Source organism: Hemibagrus wyckioides, linkage group LG17 (assembly GCF_019097595.1).
Source record: "Hemibagrus wyckioides isolate EC202008001 linkage group LG17, SWU_Hwy_1.0, whole genome shotgun sequence".
NCBI lineage: Eukaryota > Metazoa > Chordata > Actinopteri > Siluriformes > Bagridae > Hemibagrus > Hemibagrus wyckioides.
Genome location: NC_080726.1, coordinates 24,673,442 through 24,698,599, shown reverse-complemented (window position 1 = coordinate 24,698,599; position 25,158 = coordinate 24,673,442). Strand labels below are relative to the sequence as shown.

Here is a 25,158-nt window from a genome sequence, read left to right as displayed (position 1 = left end):
AAAGAAATTAGTCTACAGTATTTCACACCTCACAAGGAATAGTTGATTTTATTGCGGTTACTTTTCTCAAAAAAGACATTCTTGATGCCGTATGCAGCAAACTGCATCCGAAATGAGACAGTGAATATAGAAACAATGTATATGGGTGGGTCGCTGCCTCTGACTACTCCAATTATCCAATCAAAGGACGTAATTGTATGCCTGCTAAATGGCCCCAGTGACGCCAACTCCAAATCTGATTGGTTAATGGAACAGTTTCATTGCCACTTATTTTAAGCTACAGACGCCTGCATAGATTCTGAAGACCTTAAGGCAGATTTCTTTCACTCTGGCAACACATGATGTCATCCACTGTCTGAAATATGATTGGATAAATACTCATCATAAATATACACTACTGGAAGCAGCACAACCAAGAGAAAAGCTATGAAATGTAGAGAATAGACTACTGGGAATAATTTAATACACATTCATGGAAAAATATATTAAATACATTAACATGCAAGTCAGTGATTCAGATCACTGCGTTTAGGCCAGCAGAGAAGGCCTTGCTGGCCCTGACGGCCCACCACTGTTGAAAACTCTTTTGTTCTGCTGGAGATGCTGGTTTTACTTTAAAGAGACATTTAGTTCATATCATGGGTTATAAACTGTTTTATGCCTTATCACTGTGTGTGTCCTCAAATATTGTAAATGAAAATGTAAAGCTGTAATTATTTCCACCTTATGTTGGTGTCTGCTTTATGCCATACTGCTTTTCATAGGTTTGGAGCTTAAGTGTAACGTTGAGATGCCAGGCAGCTCCTCTGTTGAAGGGGTTTGGGGGTCTGGGTCACCAGGATATACTGTCATTGTATACAGACCATTTTTTGTACATTTTGGACCCTGATATTTGCTATTTGCTCAGTGCTAGCTGTGCTTCAAAATTACAATGAAAAAAAAATCTGTCTATAAGCTGAAGTTACTTTAAAAACAAACTTGTGTCAATGAACACAGAATGTGGGGCATATCAGCCATTGAAGCCTTCTTTACAGTACTTTAAATACTTAGGTATTCATGTGACCAAAATTTTGGATGATCATTTAAAAATTCTCTTCCCTTTTTTCTTCTTTAGCTAAAGACACTGGGCATGTCTTACTCTTTCTCCAGTCAGTATATTAAACTGGATCAAGATGAACATGCTTAATATGATCAGCTCTTTAAGTATATACTTGTATGCATCTAAAAGCTGTTCTTCTGTAGCCTTGTTATCTTTAATGGCCTGGTTTGTTAATGGACTTAGAAACTTGTCCAAAGATACAAAAACAAACTCTGAAAACTTCCACCATGGCTGCATATAGAAAGTAGAAACCTCTCACTCAATAGGGGCCTGAGCAATGGAAGAAGTGGAACCCCTGCACCCACACTTTTATTAGCAGGGGAGAAAACATGCAGTTTTCCTCTCTCTTCATTTGAATAATAATTTAAAAAAATGAGTTTTGATGCTTTAAGTACATCAGTATAGGTTTACCTAAGCCTTATGGTTCATCTAATTTTTTACCAACATCCCCAAAACAAAACATATTCTTTTTAATTTTTAAGAGTTCTAAAGTTTAAATATGAATGTGGCCCATTTTGACAGGTTTGTTATAGATCTAAAATGTATATTAAACATACACATCACTGATTTTTTCTCTTTATTTATATATTAGAAATGATATTCTAAACAAATTATAATATTTGATTAAATAAAACATTAGAAAAATCAATAATTCAAGACATGCAAGTTTAAGTTACAGTTCATCTGTTTCCAATTTTAGACATGACATTTTGAACATAATGTACTTCCTCTTCTGTATCCTGTGTGTTCTGTATGGCACACTGTTACAAACCAAACAACATTTAAAGATGATGGAGTCAGTTTACCTCCTGTAGATCAATTCCATAAATAATTTGAAACATAAATGATGACAGTTTCTTCCATCATATATTGCAAGTTTCCTCTCAAGTCATCTCTGTTTTATTACCATAATGACCAGTAGGACAATCAGATACAGAGGATGATAACACATCAGTGGAAAATTCCAGCTTTGTGTTACAAACATTAGTTGTGTCAGTTTGTTTGTTGGACATATTCAAGAATACATACCTGTCTTTTTTTTTTTTTTTACATAACTGTTCATTTGGGATATTAACCTACTTTGACCTTACAGTAAAATATCAATTCACAAAATAAAAAAATAAAATAATTAAAAACAAAAACATCAAGCACTCGTGTTGTCTGAGGATGTAGACTGAGACTTTATAGAAAAATAGTATCTATCCCAATGACACATAAATCCCTGCAAAGATATTTACATACAATAATATTTTTTACAACTGGCCGATTCGTACTTCACAGTACTACTGTACAAAATATCCAGTTATACGTCAATGTTCACCAGTTGCACAGACCCTCCAAACACAAACATATTCTAAACACCTTGCTATCATTTGCGCCTTAATTCATGATCATTCAGGCACTAATTCATTCATTTATTCAATCATTCAACTTCAGTAACCATTATATCCAGGTAGAGGTGACAGCGGGCCCAGAGCTTAAAATTTCAACAAGAAATGACATAAATATGTCTACATTTTACAAAATCAAGTCAAGCTCATGAAAGCAAATCTAATACTATTGAACGATATTGAATGCTTTTTAAAATGAGACCTCCATTAAGCAGAATTAATTTTATACAGAACTAGTCAAAAGATCCTCCTTAAAATGAAACATCCTCCTGTTAAAACAGCTGTTCCTAACCACTAAGTAAAGCATGTGCAAGCTGAAGTAGATGGAAGCTGATTAGAGAGGAAATGTGGGGAAACGTTAATTAAAAGGCTTAACCTTAGATGTAAAGTTTGTCTTTGGGAATCAGCCTGAGCAGCAGATGTGCTGTGTTAGAACTGGTGCTTAGCAAATCAATGGAGGGGACAGCACTGGTTGAGGAGCTTAAAAACAAATCAGAATCTAACTGAGTGGCAAGTTGCCTTTAGTTCCAATATTGCTATTCTTAGCCTTTTTCATCTGCATCTACTCGAGTCCCAGGACTGACCTAGTGTTTTATTGCTGTTGATGGTAAGACCTAATAAGCAATAGCTTCTACAGTATTAACATTCTTCTACTTGCCTATGTTTCCTCTGAACTAGTGGAGATGTTTGTCTTTATTTCCTTGCCATGTACCAAAAATAGTCATCACCTTCTGACACTGACCCCACATTTGTCCTCTTTCCCATTTTCATGTATACACATGTGGTGAACACCTTGGATAATGGTATTTCTAGTGTGTGACTTGCTATTCTTGCTATATTTGAGTGTGTGAAACAGACACAGATTATTGGGCTGAATTCCATAGTTTAGTTAAATCATTACCTTTTTGAACTTCTTAATGCACTTCTTTATTTCAGGGGTGGAGGGCAGGCTTTTTATCTGACATAATCAAATCATTAACAAGCACTTACCAAGCCTTGCCCTTAGTGCAGTGTAATACTGATGTGTGGAGCTGTCTGAATACTAACAAGTGAGTTGAAGCCTTTCTATTCCTACTATTCTTCCTCTAACTCTGCACAGTCCCAGCTGGGAGATAAACAAACAGTAGACACTGCTATGGAAGAAATGGTAAGCTCCTTTGCTGCATGAATGTAGAGAGAAGGAGTTAGCAATTGGCCAAATGCAAGAGCTATTAGCAACAATACAACAGTGTAATGAAGTGCAGAAGAGAAAAGCTTCATATAGCTGCCTCACAGTGGCAACAGTGGTTAGGAAAAACTCCCTGAGGCAACATGAGGAAGAAAACTTAAGAACCAGACTCAAAAGGAGACCCATACTCTGGGTGACACTGAACAATGCAGTTATAAACAAGTTCTCTTTAATAACTGTATACTATGTCGACAAAAATTGCAAGTGTATATCCAGAAGCTTTTGAGTTATTTCTGAATTTATTATCATTTTATAACGTCATTATTTCAAACCATTTAGGGTTTTGACTTCAGTGCAAACTGCTCTTAGCAATTGCAGTCCTCAGGGTGCAATTTAGCTGCAGTTTCTCTAATGATGCCACCCTGGTGTAGGAGAGCCTATGATGTGAGTGTTCTTATGATTAGAACATAATGGATAAGTACAACACAGTGATACAGTGAATGTGCTGCAGACTGAAATTAATGAAGCGAATTATACACTTGCACAGCTTATTGAATGCCTAACCCATTTTATTGAATAATGGGAACGACTGGGGTATCCCACCATGTTTCTGAAGTAAATAAGTATACTGAAACGGCGGCCAGAGAAAAAAGCAAATATTCTGGTTGCAGTGACAGATACAGAAACACATTTTGAAAATTTTGATATGAACACGCCTGATAGAGACACCAGAGGACTTGTAGTTGTGGCTAATGAAGACCTGCATGTTAATCAGTGCAGCATGCAGCCGAATATGAAGGAGCTGACAGGCTGGTCTGCAAACTGTGAGGCTATGAGGTTATGGAAAATGTGATTTATATCTCTTACATGGCGGCACTGTTTCTAATAACAATTGGCCATGAGTACAGAAATCTTACAGGCAGTATGCAGTAGATCACCAGTGTTTTTCATGCAGATGAAAAAACAAGTTAGCGCCTAGCCAGGCAAAAAAAACAAAACAAAACTACCTGGACAGAGCACCAATACTCTGGAGGCACTAAATTAACATCTCCTCAGCTGGACAGTTTGAGGCACCAGGCTTCTTTAGACCAATTGTTTACCATCACTAGACTTTGTTACCTTCCATTTCATTACCTAAAATTGGAAGTAGTGAGGAATTCAGAATCATCCACTGATTATTAAAAATGAATACATGAGTAGTTAAAAGAAAGAAAATAGATGTGTACTTTAACAAGAGTGCCGCAGATTTTCACTGTGCTGTTTTTCATTATCGTTACAGTCCAGGGGAATTAAAAAATATTTGCATCCAACTCATGCAATTTTTTTCCGAACAATAAGAACAATGAAAAAATGATACAGACCTACAACATATAGACAGTACAATGTAATTCCTCTCGATTGCATTTGTTATGCAAAACATACCAAAGGAACTAAAACTGAACCAGAGATTTTAAGAGTGCACATAAATGAGGAGGAAATAGATCCCACGTTTTCATTGCTCCAGGATACTCTTTGATCTCTCATGGGATTAAAAAAGCACAAAACACAGACATTTGCTGTGCCAGACCAACCTCTTAACGGAATAATCAAGGTAATTGCTATAAAACAATACAGCCTTTAATTTGCCTGATATACACATTAGAATCTTTCCTTTAGTTTAAGAGTTTGGTAATACTGTATTTTGTACAGTCTCATCTTTTATTAACCATCACACATATTTACACATACCATTCTCTACGAGAGATCACAGACCCGTCCTTGTGAGACACATAGTCGCAGTCTGTGGCAAGATCATACCTCTTCTCCTGTGGATAAGGGGTCATATTGTTCCCAACTGTGTTAATGTTAGAGTTGTCAGGGCAATAACTGTCCCAGTGGCCTTTGTTTTTTCTGAAACTGTTGTTGATTGGTGAATCTCTATCACCATCAGGTTCCTGTTTCAGGTCTTGGCTGCTGTTAGCTGAGTCATCTCTAAAGGTTTCATGAAGCTCAAGGGACTCTTTTTGTATGTACGAGGGCCCAATATACTGCTTGGTGTAGTAATCCCCTCGGAATGTGCGCTGCTGACGTATGTACCACAGCAAAGCAATGGCCAGCAGAAGAATCAGTACCAGCGTGCCTCCTATGGCACCACCCACCACAGTGCCCATTGTGCCATCGTGCAGTGATGCCAGTGTTGGTGAGGTGAAGCGGGCACGGAAGTGGGTGGGCAATGAGCTGTACAGGCCAGGAATGACTCCACTGGTAGTGGTGGGAAGAGAAGGTGTAGATGGGGGCTCTGGTGGAAGAGTAGATGAAAATGAGTGTGTTGTGCTCCAGAGAGTAGACAGAAGATAGAGAGAGAGAAACATAACAAAGAACAAGCTGCAAAATGCTGTACACTGAACCAGGAACAACTCTGAATGCAGTGGCACAGCATTAAATCCAGAGCACTGTTGCCTGGACAGTCATAGCACTTTGCAATACAGGCAACGGCGCTTTGAATCTGATGCCATGGCATTCGTTCAACTTCAACTGACTGAGTTTAGGCTGAACTTTTCAAAGTGCAACTGATAAAGGTGTGCCATCAGGTGTGACATGGCAAGGATGTGTGTTTTCCCACATGCCTCTACTGAGCCCCATCAAATCCAGAACAACCCTACTTTTAGATTTTTTTTTATTAATGGCGGATTTAGAAATATCCAGAACGGACTTGCTCTGTAAATGATCTAAGTTTTCAAATGCATCTTGATTACACTGAGTTTGCAAAATATACTGCAGAAAAATCCAAGAGGCATGGAGAAAAGTTAATTTTTGGGTGAAAATAAGTTGTTACTCATGTAACAACTGATTTTTTCAACAACCAGTATGAAACATTACACAGATTACAATAGCAATGCCTTTTTATACAGAACTTTGTCCAAGAATGAATCCCATTGTGATGAACAAAATGAAAACATGTATATTATCTTATGAACAGAAAAAAAAGAAAAAAAACAAGCAAAATTCCATCCCCAGGTTCAGGGCTTGCAGCTGTCAACAACGATGTCCTACCGCTAATCTAGACCGGCTTGTTATATTTTTATATTAATTGAAATACCATTAAACTATAATTTGAACAGGAGGGAAGCAATTGCAGAAATAAAAACAGATTTCACCTTGCTGTGACCTGTTTTGTTCAATTACAAAATAAGAAAATAAAACCTTCTACAAGTTCCTTTAGCAGTTCATTTTGATCCAATTCTGCTGACCTCTTACATTACATCAAATCAAGTTAAATAAAAAAAACATTACGTTAAATTTGTTAAGTATAGAAAATCTAATTTCAGCTCACCATGTATCCAGATGTGTACTTCCTGCGAATGCAGTCCAACTTCGTTCTGGACCTCACATCTATAAGTTCCAGAATCATTTCTCTGAAGAGGACGAGTGAAGATCAAACTGCTGTTTGTCATCTTTACCCCTGCAGGCAACTGCATGTTGAGCCTGATAAAACAAGTCCCGATTTTATACTCTTGACAAGAAAAAAGTCACTCAGATAATAAATATTCAGAAGGATTGGAAAGACCTTATTGTGTTCTATCAACCCATGATGTGGAGACACTTTAAAACTCATGGTGATGGTACCTGGTCCAGAAGTAGTGATGAGGAGGAGGATTGGCATTTGCTCTGCAGTCCAACTTTGCATTTTTTTGGCCCACATACCAAACATCATTCTGGCCTACAACCATGACATCTGGAGCAACTGAAAGTAATAAGGTCAAAAAAGGGGCCCCATTACCTATTAAGAAAAACACTTCAGGACATTTATACTCTGATAAATTAAATAGTTTGATGCAGTACTATAAATGGTTCTTTAGTTTGCCCCTCTAAAACAGTTTCCTGTTCAGACAAGCAATGAAGAATGCCCTTAGGAAGCTACAATCCTTAAGCCCACTGAAGAACGCTAAAAGTGTACTTCGGTACAGAGCAGCCCAAACTCACACTGCTAACGGAATCTGTAATGTAAACATCATAGACATCCTGATCCTACTAAGGCTGATATGGCAAAATAAATGAAAAAAATTGGACAACACCGTGAACTCTCAACTAAACGCAAATTCCCATTGACTTATTAATCTGAATGATTTCAGTCAAAAACCTGAATGGTTCTGTTGTAGGTTTTGAAAGGCATAAAACTCCCTAGCATGTACACCAGACTACCTTTTCCACATACAAAACCTACAGTCTTAATCTTCAGGCTCCAACAGAGATTTGTGCTCTGTGGAAGGCCTTCTGAGGGAAATTCTCCCTGTGCCTATTACTAGTCTACTATAAGATAAATACACACTTAAACATAAACATAAAGCCTAATTTAAACCACCCTTTCCCTTAGCACCACATGTTCATGTTAATGCAGTTTTGTGTTTTATTCTCAAACATTCTTTAGCCCACATCACAACACAGAAAAATCTTTTTCACAGGATCTAGCCTCAAATACATGGACTTTTTTACAGGATTATATAAAGAATACTGTGAATCCACTTCATGTCTGTATAGTCATGTCCCTAATAGTCATGAAACACACATAAATACAGTTGATACTGAGGAATACCATTCAAACTATTGATGCCTGGTGACTAACTAGTGAAACCTCACAAGATTAATCAATGAGCAACCAACTTACACTGTACGTTAAGCACATAGGGGATGCGCAAATCCATAGCCAGGGCAGGGTGACGGACCACACAGGTGAGGGCGTGGTTAAGAGCATGACTGCTGGGTGCCCAGATGTAGTCCACCTGAGTTGAGGTGGTGCCATCAGGTTCATCCTGTATGATTTGCTCTGAGCGTCCATAAAGCTCCGCCTCCCAGAACACATCAGCCGGAGGCCGGGCCTTTTCAGCCATGCAGGTTGCCACCACACCCTCCTCATTACCATCCACCAGAGGATCAGGACCAGCCAACACATATACTTTAGGCTCAACTGAGAGAGAGAGATAGAGAGATAGATATACAGAGAGATAGATTTAAAATAAAAAGTAGTGGATTATACCAATTGTTTTTATGGTAGGGGTTAAAAACAGAGATGAGACTTCTTTTTGTCCATTTTTGTCCAATTCGCTGATCATTTGCTAATTCTCTCTGACTAGCTAGCTCTTTTCTACCACACCACATCAACCAACCAGACACAATGAAGGCTAGCAAACAGCGAGACAAAAGAAGGCAAATTTTCAAACTGCTGCTCGTGCTTTACAGGGCAGCTGAACTCATTTGTAAAAAAAATTGCTGTCCACCCTCTTCTGCAAACATGGATCACAGATTGACATTTTTTTTTTGCTCTAACTGCAATGGGAGAAATTAATGCCATCCCTCACACCCAGAGAGCCTTTTGACAATAAGCTGAATATTTTCTGTTATGACACTCAGGGGCCATGTGAACTTTTAAAGACCAAGAAGAATCTAATGAAGAATAAAAAATAACTTTTAATTCATACTTAATTCACCATGAAAAGAACGTTTCCCATCTGAAAGGGAATTCATTCAAGATAAATTACAGGTTGCAGTTAGAGTGCTAGTCCTAGCCCACAAAACTAAAACTGTGAACACACAAATACATTTTTATCCATTAAGAATTCTGCATTAATACTTTCTCAGTTTGCATCTCAAACAGCTGTGCCTCTTTCTCTTGTGGTCTGGTATTGTTCAGAGGTCTATCTTAAGTTCCACATGCATCACCTGAACTGGAAGATAACGAAATAGATAAAAGATTTTTACTCTGCTTGCTCCATGTCTCGACCCTGGAGCTCCTCTTAAAACAAATAAGAGCAGAGAAAACTCATAGTCCTGGCCGGATAAAAAATAAAGGACTGAATAAAACTATAATGAAAGTAGAACAAAAATGGAATAAAAAACAGATTATATGTATCTGAGGAGATTTTAAACAAACTGCTGACATTTTTCAAAAAAGCTGTGAAAACTGCCAGGGAAAATGACCTTGCCAATATTTTACTGAGAAGCAGACCTAAAAAGCGTTTCCATACAATTCACTGAATCCCAACATAATAAATAATCTAGGATCATGGGCATACTATTTTAAACCTCAGGTCAAGAACTTGGGAGTGATTTTTGATGCTTACTTTAGATTGAATTATCCAAGGTAGCGGTATTGCTAAACTGTAACTAGTAATTTTTCTTATTTCAAATTTTCTTAAGTTAAACCTGTCTAGTCTCAGGTATAATCTAGTCCACTATAATCCATGTAGTCATCTAGTCTGCTATAATTCCTTGCTTGGGGTTCTAAATGCTGTTTAGGACATTTTTTTCTGTACCATTAATACAGATTATAGGGCACTGGTGGCTCAGTGGTAGGTTTCTTGCCTACCATGCGGAAGGCCCGGGGTTCGAGTCCCAGCCAGTGCCCCCACCCCAGCCACTGGATGCAGTGCCGGTCCCAAGCCCGGATAAAAAAAAAAAAAAAAAGTAGATAAAGTAGAATGAGATCATGGAAACTGAACTAATTCTTGTGAGAGCATTTGGGAGGATAGGCATTGTGTATTCTGGCACTTAAATAATATTTGGCAATAAACAGTGTTTAAACACTTGAGAATTCCATACATCTAATGAAGCCCCTCTGATAGAGTTTCATAATGTGAGTGTATTACTAATAGCTCCACTACAAAACTCACAAATGCATCAGTATTAAATGGTATTCAACAGAGTGTTTTTGGGATTCCAAACAACCACCCTCTCTCTTTAATACAGTACATTAGCCATTCATTAAAGGGGCTTTGGGTCTCATTAATGGCTTGTTCCATTGTATATTCACTCTCTCAGGATAATTATTATGCTTTGTCCATGTGACTTAACTGTGGAGGACAGAGGTGGATTCTATCAGTGGGGTTCTGGGTTAAATCCAGGCTGTGCTGTATAGCCCCATAACACATACATAGTGAGTCAAATATGAGGTGTTGCTTGCAAAGAGTTGCCATTTAAATGAATCAGAGGGTCAGACATTACAAAAGTGTGTAAAAACTATATTCATATTTTCTGTTTGCTTCCTCATATAATTCTGGGGCTTTTTCCTCTCCCCTGCCTCATCTGTTGTGTATCTACTTACAGACTCTTGTAATGTCGCTTTGTGTCAATGTTCACTGTTAAAAGTGCTATGCAAATCAAATGGAGTCGAACTGCAAATTAACATACCTATGATGTCAACAACTGTAGAAGCCTGCGAGTTACCCAGTGGAAAGGTGACCACCTTGCAAATATAGGAGCCAATATCTGCAAAGCCTACTCCCTCCAACATGATAGAGGCATCCTCTACTGATGGGTTGAGAAAGTGTACACGATTTATGTACTCCTCAGATATAGAGATGCCAAACTGTGGATTGTATACTGCCACTGTGACAGAGCCCATGGGCAAGCTGCGTTCCCAGGAGCTTTGTGTCAGGCTGAGGTTGGCACCCACATCCACCCTGCAGCTTAGCGTGGCATTCTTGCCAAGCACAACTTGAACATGCTCTGGAACCACAACCTCGTTGCTACAAACACCTGCAGTGAGACACAAAATAAGTGGTCCATGAAAATAAACTTAAAATCACTTAGAATCAAATTCCAGCTAGCAAAAGTCATGTGCACTGCAAGTACAAAAAACATACAACCTTCTCTTAAAGTATTGGAATGGCAAGGCTGATTCTTTGTTTTTTTTCTGTATACTGAATGCATCTGGGTTTGAGATCATAAGATGAAGATGAGACGACAGATCACAATTTCAGTTTAAAATTTGCTGATATCTAGATGTGTTAAACAACTTAGGACAAGGCATTATTTATTTCAACCCACACATTTTTCAAGCGATCAAAAATACTGGAACACATGACTGTAGCAGCAGAGACATGGGTGAATGTCAGCTGTGGAAGAAAAAGAGGTGCATGAATGCATGATTATTCTCACCTGTGTCTTATTATTGCAAGTCTACTTATTTGTCTCTCTCTGTGCTTTCACAGATGCCCATAACCAATGAATGGGAGACAGAGTGTGATACCACATGGCAGGGTTTGTGAGGCACGTGTGCACACACACACACACACACACACACAAAGAGACACACAAAGAGACACCTAGGAACAGGAGCTTGAAGCTCATGAAGTGAAAGCTGGCATGGACCGTTTTCTGTTTTTGTCCTGTTTTGTAGAGTTTTTTAAAGTGCGCTGAAAGGGCAAACTAAATAAACTAAAATTCCTCCTGCCTCCTGAGTCTTCCTCCACACCCTCACACCCCGGGTTCCACAGTGACTGACAGTTATTTCTTCTTGCCCTGTTGAGCCCTGTTAGATTGACTGTTTAAACAAATAGTAGCTCTGAATAATAGCTCTTGGTTTGAGCCCTGAGCTGCTGTGAAGGCTGCATTTATATCACCAACAGCCTCCACATTGCAGGAGTGAAGGTACCGCAATCCACCATCTGAAGAAGACTTCCAGAGTAGAAATATATAGGCAGTAACACTAGATACAAACCACTCATCAGCGGTAAGAATTGGAAGGCCAGTTTGGAATTTACAAAACAAAAAAGAAAGGAGCCAAGATGAACCTTTACCAAAGTGATGGAAATGCCAAAGTGTGGAGAATGAAAGGACCTGCTCATGATCCAAACCAAAACTGACTGGTCAAGGTTGTTGACAGTAGTGTCACTCTGAATTCTGTGTAGGATGCCATTTTCCAGAATTGATGTGTGTCCTCTGGAGTTCCCTCCTGGACTCCACAACTAATTCGTTAGCCTACCACCAACGTGACAAAAGTCCAGAAACCAGCTGCATAGTAAGAAGTACAGGCCCAGCTCCCTTACCAAACAAGCTGCGCTGGACTATGGTGATGAAGGCTGCAATTACAAGGTCAATCTTACATAGTTGCCCCTTCTCATTTTGAGAGGAGATGATGTTATTTGTGGGTTTGGTGATTGAAACTGGAACTGGAGTGGGGTTAGCATGCTTGGTAAGAGAGAAGCAGATAAGGTATTTGAGGTTTCTCTTGAAGAACTTAATCATCAAAAGATCAGGGCCACTGGAATGGTCAGCTCAATTGGACAAGATTGCTTTGGCAAGAAACAATTGCGGATTTCTTGAAGCATCTAGGGATAATTGACTGTGGAAGGACAGGTTGAAAATAGTGATGTGCATCAAGGCTGGTTTTAGTCTAGTTTTCTAGTTGGTCTGCACAGGTTTTCAGGGAATTCAGGTAACCATGAAGTGGTCAGCACACACTGTGGACTTTGTAGTCCATAATGGTCTATTGATCCGGACACACTATTTAGTGTTATGTTCCTGGAGCTGAGATTCCATTCTGTTCATGTAGCTCCATTAAACATTTTTCACGGTGTGCCTCTGCTGGATAAGAGGCAGCAGTTATAGCATGCAGCATCTTTGTGGATGGACTTATCATACCCAAGAGGATGGTTAGGATCTTTCCCATCCAGAAATCATAGGCTGTTATCAACTGTCGGCATAGCAATAAAACACTACACCACTGCTATGAACTTGCTGAACTTTCAGGAACTAGAAAGAAACTAGTTCTTATTGGCAGTACAGGCAGGGATTGAATGTGAGACAACACCTATTCCACCTTTGGATGTACCGGACTATTATGTTCTGCCCATACAGAAAATGTAGAAAAACTCCACAGGGTGAAAGGACTGGTCTGGTACTGGGAGGCAGCTGTAGTTGCACCCAAGCTTTGTAACTACTCTTAGATTACAAATTTGTTTAAATCTAAGTTACGAATATATCTCTTTTCTTTAGTTTAGTATCAATATTTATTCCCTGTGTTGTATGTTATGCAAAGCTTTGAGGCTGACGCTAAAGTTTCCACTTTAGCACAGAGAATCCACTATTTTGGTATAGTCTTCTATGCGAACTGAAAGCAGGACACTGACTAGGCACACAAGATACACTATATTGCCAAAAGTATTCGCTCACCTGCCTTGACTCGCATATGAACTTGAACATCCCATTCCTAATCCATAGGGTTCAATATGACGTCGGTCCATCCTTTGCAGCTATAACAGCTTCAACTCTTCTGGGAAGGCTGTCCACAAGGTTTAGGAGTGTGTTTATGGGAATTTTTGACCATTCTTCCAGAAGCACATTTGTGAGGTCACACACTGATGTTGGACGAGAAGGCCTGGCTCTCAGTATCCGCTCTAATTCATCCCAAAGGTGTTCTATCGGGTTGAGGTCAGGACTCTGTGCAGGCCAGTCAAGTTCATCCACACCAGACTCTGTCATCCATGTCTTTATGGATCTTGCTTTGTGCACTGGTGCACAGTCATGTTGGAAGAGGAAGGGGCCAGCTCCAAACTGTTCCCACAAAGTTGGGAGCATGGAATTGTCCAAAATGTCTTGGTATGCTGAAGCATTCAGAGTTCCTTTCACTGGAACTAAGGGGCCAAGCCCAGCTCCTGAAAAATAACCCCACCCCATAATCCCCCCTCCACCAAACTTTACACTTGGCACAATGCAGTCAGACAAGTACCGTTCTCCTGGCAACCGCCAAACCCAGACTCGTCCATCAGATTGCCAGATGGAGAAGCGCGATTCGTCACTCCAGAGAACGCGTCTCCACTGCTCTAGAGTCCAGTGGCGGCGTGCTTTACACCACTGCATCCGACGCTTTGCATTGCACTTGGTGATGTATGGCTTGGATGCAGCTGCTCGGCCATGGAAACCCATTCCATGAAGCTCTCTGCGCACTGTTCTTGAGCTAATCTGAAGGCCACATGAAGTTTGGAGGTCTGTAGCGATTGACTCTGCAGAAAGTTGGCGACCTCTTCGCACTATGCGCCTCAGCATCCGCTGACCCCGCTCCGTCAGTTTACGTGGCCTACCACTTCGTGGCTGAGTTGCTGTTGTTCCCAAACACTTCCATGTTCTTATAATACAGCTGACAGTTGACTGTGGAATATTTAGGAGTGAGGAAATTTCACGACTGGATTTGTTGCACAGGTGGCATCCTATCACAGTTCCACGCTGGAATTCACTGAGCTCCTGAGAGCGACCCATTCTTTCACAAATGTTTGTAAAAATACTCTGCATGCCTAGGTGCTTGATTTTATACACCTGTGGCCATGGAAGTGATTGGAACACCTGATTCTGATTATTTGGATGGGTGAGCGAATACTTTTGGCAATATAGTGTATATTCAAAATATATACGAAATATTCTATGATAATCAAATATTTTAGCATTTTTCAGTGACACTAGGTCTGGGGTCAGATCTATGTATATGTTCATGAGAGAGGTCTGAGGGAGACAGCCAGACAAACCTTTTGGAACTGATGTCACAAAAACAAATATGTATTCATACATATATTATTATTGTGCATAATGAATATTGTAGTATATGGATAAAGATCATGCCCCATGCATTAAATTATTTGCTCAAACAAATAATCCATATTTGCACTGAATAACTGCTCAGTTTAGTCTTGCTGACATGCATCAAGTTTGGACCAATAAGGTATAAGATAAGACTTGTAATGAGCGTTTCTGCTTTCCTCAGCTGTAATTAAGCCCCATGCGGGAAGCATTCCCTCTGCATGGCAGCAGACAGGCAAGCTTGTATCACACAATCCTAATGAGCACCACACAAACACTCGCCCTTCTGCTTCACTATGGGACATGCTGACTGTCCTCATTGATCTCAGCCTGAGCACCTTGCCCTATAAAAACTTCTGGAATTAAATTAATCCTTTGCAGCTGTTAGATAGTTGTAGCTTTTCCTTTAAAAAAAGGTTTAATCACTGTCTGCTCTACATTTATTACAGAGTTCCATGGTTACACATGTTAGCAAGAATAGAAAGTTAGAAATCTGGACTGAATAATTGAATAAATGTTAAGGGTAAATACAGGTGGGGGGTGAGAGCAGACATAAAAAAATCAATCATAAAAAAGATAGGTCTAGATCAGGAAAAGACCATAAAAGTGGAAAGTTAAGCAAGACATCAGTCATGAGAAGTGTTTTAAGATTACGTTTCCTCAAACACTATAATAAACAACAGCACAATGCAATCTGAAACACAAGTCTCGTGCAAGAAATAATTCTAACTTCAAAAAAGTGAAAAGACTGAAGTAGAACTATAGAGGAAAAATTAAAGTTGAAATATGGAGGAAAAATGATTAGAGTTGATAAAGAGTTGTGTAAAATGTACTTTGGGCCCAAAATTGTTCAGTCCAAATATATTTCTCCTTTCAGTGAGTCTTTAACACTCACACTGCGAATTTAGGAGGCATTTTCTTTTCATTAAAAAAAGACATTTATAATTTATAAAAATATCATATTCACAAAAAATAAATTGGTTACACATGTAGAATATAATTAAATCCATAGGCAAGTGGCTGACAATCTGAAACTCTCTCTCTCTCTCTCTCTCTCTTTATGCTCCCCTAACCACTCTGTAATTGCAAAGAAAAACACACAGAAGGGCGTGTGTTAGGAAGACAGTATTTCTCTTCATGCTCTGCTCAGGATAAAAACAGAAAAATGCACCTTATTGGTTTCACTGGAACACATTGTTTTCAGTGAGAAGTAAAGAGAAGCAAACATATGCTATTTAACTGGATTTATTTTATAGCAGGGTCCCGATAAACAATAGGATAGTAACTGAATGAGAAAAACAAAACCAGAAAAATGTAACTAACCAAACAACTGATCAATCCAAACTTTATTTTTATTTTATTAAGTGATACTGTAAGGTTGGTTTTTTAAATACCAGAACTACCAAAGAGTTAAACTCTATTTTTGAATTGCTTTTAGATTTTCAGGATTAATATGTCTGGCAATTGTAGAAATGTAGAATAATAAAAGTTAGAAAAACAATCGTTTATGGGTGCCCTGTAAAGTATGGAGCTATTTTCAAAGCCGAACCAGTTCATTTGACTTCAGTCGCCTGTGGCAAAATATGTCCTAACAATTTCTACAATATTTTTAACTTAAAGGTAAAGCATATAATGAAAATGTCATGTTCTCCTTTTATTGTCAATTTCCTTTCTGATGAATCTGTATTATGTCTTCATACAACACAAAAACTGGATTTGAGTATTAGACTTGGGCACTGTCTTTCTGCTGCCATCTCTTAAATCTTAAGAAGAATTCATTCCATGTGCTGTCAGCTCATCTTGGGTGTCTAAAGGGTAGGAGCAGCTGTCACCTGTCTTCTATCCAACACATACTGTGAAGAGAGTAACCTCTAACCTCTTCACTGTCATACACACTTGATAAATATTATGTGAATGTCTGTTCTTCACTGAGGACAAAGATTAATAGCAGAAGCGTGATGGCGCTGGTGCAGACTCTCATGCAAAAACAACTGATAAAATCTACAAATGCCATGCCAAACTGCCTGGCGTGCTTGGGCAGTTTGTACAGCCAAAGATGCCAAGCGTTGTTCCCTGCCATTTTTGCAGCATGACATACCTGGTTCCAATCCCCAAAGCCTGCTCTCTAAGGTGTTTTCTGTCTGCTGGATAACGTAAGTGAGACTAGAACACAGTTGGAACCTTCTTTCCACAGTGCAGGACAGATGGCTTCTGCCTTGGATATCTAAATGAACACCAGAAAGGCAAACTGCCACTCATATATCATTTGCTTTAACCACAGAGAGCAACAGATCCGAAATAGAATGCCCTTTAGATTCATGAACACCCTTGAAAAACAAACAAGCAAAGCATTTCACTCTGCATCAAAGCAACATGCAATTACCATTCATCTCCAACAGTCTCATGTTTTAGTCTCAGAATTTTAGAAGTGTGGAAATAGGTGACACGCACAATCGGTCTTAAACATGCAAGAAAATCGTCTCTGAATCTGAAAAGAGAAAACGAGATTGGTTTTGTCTGCCTTACAGTATCTGTGGAAGGTAATGTGAAGTAAAACAGAACATCAGTGCACAGAAAGACTACACTAAGAGGACAGTAAGAAAGTTAAGAAAAATGAATGAAAATTATGAAAAACAAATTAAAAAAGATCAATGTATATCACGATTACGACTGAATAATGATGTGCAAATGTACACAGACTATATTGTGTATTGTCTGACTGAATGCTTGATCAAGACTCAGTTCAGAGAAATTCCCATCTTGTAATTCCTATATAATTAGGTTCTTGGGTTGGATTAGTGATTATTAAATGAATAAAAATGACCACAGATGTAAACTGTCTTTCTTCTAGGCCTACATTCTTTTGTGATTACGTTTGCTGGGATAATAAAAAAAAATCATCTTGCTGCACGATCTTCATGTCTGCATGCTTTAAGTTTTTAGCTTGGCTAGATTGTGTGTCATTAATCCTTTAAATTGGTGAATGGTTTCAGTGGTGTATTCACTCACCAATCACATTAAAAGAGGACCTGCACATGCATGCAATTATCCAGTTAGCCAATCATGTGGCAAAACTTGATTGCTAGATTTCTGGGATTTTCACACCTAGTAGTTTACAGAGTTTGAGGCAGATGGACTACACAAGGTACAACAGGAAGACTCAGGTTCCACTCCTGTCAGCCATAAACAGTCTTCAGAATCACAGAAATATTGCTCAAACCAGTATATACTGAAAATATACTGATTAGAATAGAATAGCAGGGACAGAAAGCCTATTAAAAATATTTGAACACAATAATATAATACATAACATATTGACAATTAAATGAAAATGAGATCAGGTCTGTTTCATTCCATATGACTGACCCTTTTACTCACAGTGAGTGACCAGCAGCAGGTAGTGTTGCTGTAGCAAGTGATGCTGCGGCAGTATTTATTTTAGCACATACTGCATAGTGAAGATCAATGCCGTTGCAGATAATGTGACCATCATATTCTAGTCCTGTGGTAAGTATATAGTAAGCAATGCATTAATAGTTATTCAAGTAAACACCAACTCATGTCATTTTATTTTGTAGTGATTTTACAAATCACTACTACAGTTCTTGGATTTTTAAGAAATTAGGAGTATTTCAAGGCTAATATTGCTCACATTCTAACACTGGACATAAAATGTAGTTCGCAATGATGTGGTTTCAGCCTAGAGTACACATCATGTAAACATGTAAAAGTGCTGGTATGCAGATTATTCCATTTAAATGACATAAAATCATTTTCTGACATGCTTCAGTTAAATCTGGATGTACATATCATGGTCTTGATGAGGTCCCTGACCTGCTCCACGTGCCTGAAGCCTCCTCAACTTTCCCTTCCCCTCTGTACATATTTACACCAATCATAAAGGCCATTTTTAATTGAAAATATTAATGTAAAAGCTATCGAATTGGTGTACAAGGAGTAGGAGTAGGCTTGGGATAGTGCTTACAGATTCCAACTAACTTTCAGCTTCAGATAATAATTTGTTTGATTTACTTACAGTCCCAAATTCAAAAGCAACCAGATTTTGAGAAACTGTAAGTTTGCCAACAAAGACAAAACCAAGAATACAAAGAGTCATTCAAACCATGAGGTAAGGAAATGCTATAGTTTTGTCAACATGACACCCTAAGGAATTCTCCTGATTAACAGTGCCAGATTACTTTCCCATCACACCCACCTTTTCAATGTCCCTATTCCTCAGAATGGCAGATTAGTGTGCTATTTTACTGACACACTAAATCATCCTCCTTGAGGGCTTTGCTAATTGAATATGCTTCTTTACATGCCACAGTTATACAGTACGTAATATCACAGATTGAACACATAGACCTGCCAGGAGAAGACATAGCTGACGCTTCTACCAAAGCTTGCATTTTTATACTCTCCACATTAACTCCCTAAGGCCTAAACCTTCATACTTTAGGCCTGAGTGGGTGGAACATTAGACTAACAGACCTTTCCAACTATTTTCCCCTAAAGCAACTTAATTTGGGAAAACAGTTGAGGAATAAAAGACCCTGTGACCCAGTTTAAACCTTTTTGTGCATTTGATCAGTATTGACAAGTATTGTATGCTGAAAAGGTTTTTTTATCCACATTTACACACGTCTCTCCAACAGTCTCTCTAGTATTGCAGGTAATATGCATTACATCTCATTCTGAAACAGCAATTGTTTTCGATAGCTGCCTCGTTGAAAATAGTGATTTTTGTATTTGGTATTTAATTCCCTTAAATCTGAAACAGAAGATGGCTTAAACAGGTTTACATTGTGAGTTTTTTTATTTAGAGCACACAGGTTTATCCCACTTCCATTTCTTAACTATCATGTTATGCTATAATGTCAATATTCATACCCCTCACATACGCAGGGAGCAGCCGAAAGATCAACAACAACATTTAAGATTGTAAAACATGAATTACACCTAAGAAGAACATAATGTTGCCTTAGAATGAAAAGGAGTCAAATACAAATACACTTAACTGATGGCATTTTAACAAATTATGATTATTTAATTATTTTAGAAAATGTGCACAAAGGAAAATGTGCAAGGAAGCCTAAAGTCAAAAAAGTCAAAAGAGAGCTCAGAGTCCTACAAGTTCTTTGTCCCTGTTTTTGTGACTCTCTCACATCATGAGCTATTCCCACAATATGGTGTTGGTTGGGAACCTAAATCACCAGAGTGGTAAGAGACTAAAGAAAGTTCACAAAGATTAGCCTCATAGTGAGTGACTTTCCCACTGTGGCACTGGTGTGATGAAGCAGACCTGGGAAATTCACTGAGGCACACTGATAGCGGAGTGGAGCTTAGTGGAGCCAAACAGAGAGCATGTGGTGTTGTGACTAGTGAGCACATAAAACATACTGCAATGAATGCAATGTGTACAGAAGCTTCCAAGCATGCGTGTATTTCCATTCTGCACACAGACAGTGACACACAGTTTTGCTTTGCTATCACATTCAAGAAACCGACTTTGATCTCATCCGAAGTAAACTTTTCAAAATGTTAAAGATGAAAATGACCACAATAAACTTCAATTTTAGATAAATCAGTTAAATTCTGACATCACAATTAAACATATTTATTTTAATTTTAATACAACACACAAACCTACAACATACAAGCATAAACACATGAGCACAGCAATTCAGTTATGGGACATGGCATTTACACTAACAGTCCGTTTTAATAGGACCACCTGCCAGTGGAGGACCGTGTGTTTCACACCTAGGCCTTCACTGGTGTCCTTCCTAAATTAATCCACCTCTATACCATCATTATGGCGCCATGGCAATATATACTAATCAACCGTTAAATAGCAAAGTAAAAAAGAAATTAGTCTACAGTATTTCACAGCTCACAAGGAATAGTCCATTTTTATTACGATTACTTTTCTCAAAAAAAGACATTCTTGATGCCGTATGCAGCAAACTGCAATCTCCGGAGGACGCAGCATCCGAAATGAGACACAGCAAAATATAGAAACAGTGTATATGGGCGGGTCGCTGCCTCTGACTACTCCAATTATCCAATCAAAGGACGGGAAATTGCTGACGTAATCGTATGCCTGCTAGATGGCCCCAGTGACGCCAACTCGAAATCTGATTGTTTAATGGGTTAATGGAACAGTTTCATTGCCACTTATTTTAAGCTACGGGTGCCTGCACTATTGATTCTGAAGACTTTAAGCAGATTTCTTTCACTCTGGCAACACATGATGTCATCCACTGTCTGAAATATGATTGGATAAATACTCTTATCATAAATATACACTACTGGAAGCAGCGCAACCAAGAGAAAAGCTATGAAATGTAGAGAATAGACTACTGGGAATAATTTAATACACATTCATGGAAAAATACATTAAATACATTAACATGCAAGTCAGTGATTCAGATCATTGCTGTTTAGGCCAGCAGAGAAGGCCTTGCTGGCCCTGACAGCCCACCACTGCCACCTGCACATTTATGCATTTATCCAATCATGTAGCAGCAGCATAATGCATAAAATCATGCAGATACAGGTCAAGAGCCTCATCGTCTCTGCTCACCAGAAATGTAGAGAGAGTTTATTTGAGGTACTTTAAACTTCCAAAATCAATATCAATAAGATTAGATTCCCCCCCATTCTAATAGTTGATGTGGACTTGCTGCTGGCCTGTATCTGCAATATTTTATGCACTGCACTGCTGCTACATGATTGGCTGATTAGATAATTGCATGAATGTGTAAGTTGTACAGAGGTTCCTAATCAAGAGCTTAGTCTGCCTACTTGTCATCTAAAAACCATGCTTTGAGTCTTGTCCTCAATATGATCTTATCAATAACAGACAAGACTTAGGCCTACAAAAGATTAAGGACATCATCATAATCTATAGGTGAACATTTATTTACTGACTTCATTTTCAAGGCTGACAATAACAGTCATCCTGTATATAAAATGAGTCTGGATTTTTCTGGTATGTATCAATATTTATAGGTCAGTACAGGTTTCTAGTAGCATGAATTGGTATGGTTTGTCTTGTGCAGGATTGTTCACACACACACACACTCAGGACAATCAGCAGATGATTCAATAGAAGGACTGAATTCATGTAGTGTATCTCTACCTGTCTGCAAACTAAGGAAAAATGCTCATTGCAGATTAATTGGGTGATTCCTGATACCAAATCTTTTGCTATGCTACAGTGCAAAGATTATATTAAGAGCATTAAGGGAGGTTCTAGCTTGGCAGCAGCACCACACTGTGGATCAGTCGCATTATTTTAGCCAGTGTGAGTGAAAAAAAAGGTGGCCTTGGACACATTTGGGCTGTTTACACTTGCATCCAGTACTGTTAGTCTTGTGCAGGAGTTTTCACCTCTCAGTCATATAGACCTATTGTTCTACAGTTTATTGAGTGGCTCTTCACTAACTGGACCAGCTATGTTACGCATTGGCCTGAGCTCTTTCTGACCACTTCTAAAACACCTTCGGTATAATCACAATGAAGTTGCTTTTAAGTGAATATGAAAGATATGAATGAAAATATTTTTAATGAGACTGAAGCACCCTTTCAAAAATGGTGTGCATGTATTTATCAACTTAATGTAATAGAAATGTTTAGTGTATTCATTTATTATTTTTAACTATATTAATCATCATTATTGTTCTGACTTTTTTCTAAAAATTGTATAAAATCCATTGGTGAAATGTACCTGTAAATTGTTTCAAGGTAACTCAGTCGAAATTAATAAAATAAAATAACATAAAATAAAATAAAATAAAATAAAATAAAATAAAATAAAATAAAATACAGTTAGCCAGAAGGCTCTTGACAGGGAAAAAAGACAGTGAAAAATACTGTAGTGTTTACACTGACTTGTACACAGATTTATACCTGAGTGTTTTTACAAGACACATAAATTAATGACTTCACAATCTACAAAAAGTAAAGTTACACACAGAATCAGATCATTACCCACTCACTCGCTTTACTCCAGCTGCTGTCTTTCTCCTGGTTTTGTCAAAGACAACAATACTGCAATCTGGCTAACCGTAATGATGTTATCTGTGATAGTGATGTTAATCACTACAGTATAATCTATAGCGCACACACACACACACACACACACACGTGTGTGTTAAGCAGCGCGATGCAGTTCGCTCCTGGACCATCAGCTGCTGTGCTACATGCTGCAGTTACACACCGCACTGTCTCTGTCCACACACACAACTTCAAACTTGCTACAGTCGTGTACCATAACTAAAGCGATCAAATATAATAATACAAAAATAACCCACCTATGAAGATGAATAAAAGAAGAGGACGAATAAGGGACAGTTCCAATGATACTGAGATATTCCCCGCCATAAAGCCTAGTCCTCTTGCCATGATTTCTGACTCCGCTAAGCTTACCGTACGAACACACCGCCTGGCTGACCATAGCGCTGGAGAGCTCAGAATGGGCGTGGTTATTTCGACACAAGTAGGCGGAGAAGTGTGACCTCTGAACACGTGGAATCAAGTTCCTCGCCCTGGTTATAACAACAGTCCAGATCCTCCTGCGACATCACACAAACGTTTGCAGTAACATAATGCATCTAATCATTGGGCACCTAGCCAAAAGAGGAATGCTGGGACAAACATATGAAAAACAAATCGGTCGATTCTGTGAAAATAGTGTATAGTATTAAAGATAATAGGCCTAGGTGTTCTCAATCTCCACTCCTTCCACTGACCCCTTATGACTGCAGGACAGATTCATTTTAATAAACACAAACTTTTCTAATGTTAGACACATGAGCTTGTTCTGATATTTCATGCTGTTGAAATGCGCTGAAAGTTTTGAGCCCTGTCCCGAATAAATGATGATACTCCTTGTTAAAAGCGCGATATAAATAAAAACTCAATTTAATTCAGCTGATATGGAATAGTTTTTTTTTGCAACTATGTTCGTATCCAAAGCATTTAAGCTAACTTTACCTGTCTACATGCTACAGATAGATAAATGTCTAAAACTGCAACACTGCACAATAAACACTTCCTGTTTTTGAATAGTTTGCTATTTGACTTTCTTACCTGTGTCTGTGTCTAAATTATACCATTTCATTTTCATCAGTAATTTTTCTGTTGTATTTTTCCATCACAGTTTTTTGAAGAATACTTTTGTTTCCTGTCTAAAGACATCTACATCAAATCTTTTTAAAACAATATTTAGCTCTTCATCTAGGGTACAGTACATTATGAACACTAATTATGGCAAACATTCAACTTTGTTTGATTGTAGCATTAGAAGATTGTTGCATTAAAGGTGTGGATCTGAATGCTAGATAGAGTTAGTAAGAGGAAGATCAGTGTACTTTCTGTAGGGGAAAGTCTGGCTTGTTTGCTTAGGGTTAGGGTTAGGGTTAATCCAAGGGCCAGGGTGCCAAACATAGCAGGTAATCTTAGGTTTCCTTGCATCTCCAGCAATAGTAGTATATAAATGCATCTCCTTGCAAGTCCAGAGGAAATGAGTGAGTACAACACAAAGTTGGATGGTCACTTTGTGGCCTGTAGAAATGTCATCTGTGAGAGAGTTTAATCAGCAATAGCAAGATATGAGAGAGACGGCTGACAGCTTCCATATAGCACTGCAATGCTGAGTACTGTGGACATGGTGCATGATGACAGATTTGTTGTGGGTTTGAGAGATAAACACTTATACAGGGCAATTACAAATGGACTCTAAACTGCTGCTAGTGAAAGCAGTTATAGGAGCTCAACAAAAAAAAGTTGTCATAACATCTTTTGTGATATTTGGTTAGCTGAAAATGAAGCTTCAGCTCTTCCCACTGATAGAGTACCACTGTGTACCTGACATCTGTACAAGCCTTAAAGGGATTTTACCTGGATTAATGAGGGTGTAAATCTTTTCACTCTCACAGCGGCAAAGAGCACTGTGTGAAAACTAGAATGAAGAGAATGAGAAACTAAGTGATCAATACCATGAACTGCAACTGTGTTCCTATTCCAATGCACTTTTTGATGTCCAGCTCAATACACTTTATAAAACACAAGAGTGGAGGCAATAGTCTCTGCTGTCTCACCCTTTAAGTCAAAAAATGAGAACATAACTTTTATCAGTGACACGCTGGAAAAACGGATTTGAA

The 25,158-nt window shown here is 38.5% G+C and overlaps 1 protein-coding gene across 1 annotated transcript; it reads right to left on the bottom strand.

The window, feature by feature from the left end:
* Positions 1 to 1,751: 1,751 nt before the first annotated feature.
* nectin3a (nectin cell adhesion molecule 3a) lies at positions 1,752 to 23,441 on the bottom strand. The gene is made up of 6 exons (XM_058413007.1): positions 23,308 to 23,441; positions 10,823 to 11,170; positions 8,304 to 8,603; positions 7,265 to 7,382; positions 6,972 to 7,123; positions 1,752 to 5,936 (listed from the first exon to the last, which is right to left on the bottom strand). The coding sequence occupies exons 1-6, from the start codon at positions 23,396 to 23,398 to the stop codon at positions 5,377 to 5,379; spliced, it is 1,569 nt and encodes a 522-aa protein (XP_058268990.1). The 5' UTR covers positions 23,399 to 23,441; the 3' UTR covers positions 1,752 to 5,376.
* Positions 23,442 to 25,158: the final 1,717 nt, after the last annotated feature.

Bases quoted from the DNA above. Each gene is read 5' to 3' on its own strand.
- nectin3a (XM_058413007.1), bottom strand. From the start codon at position 23,398: ATGGCAAGAGGACTAGGCTTTATGGCGGGGAATATCTCAGTATCATTG. The intron at 11,171-23,307 runs GTGGGTTATTTT...GTCTCACTGCAG, and splicing joins TCTTTTATTCATCTTCATAG to GTGTTTGTAGCAACGAGGTT. The intron at 8,604-10,822 runs GTATGTTAATTT...TCTCTCTCTCAG, and splicing joins TACAGTTGTTGACATCATAG to TTGAGCCTAAAGTATATGTG.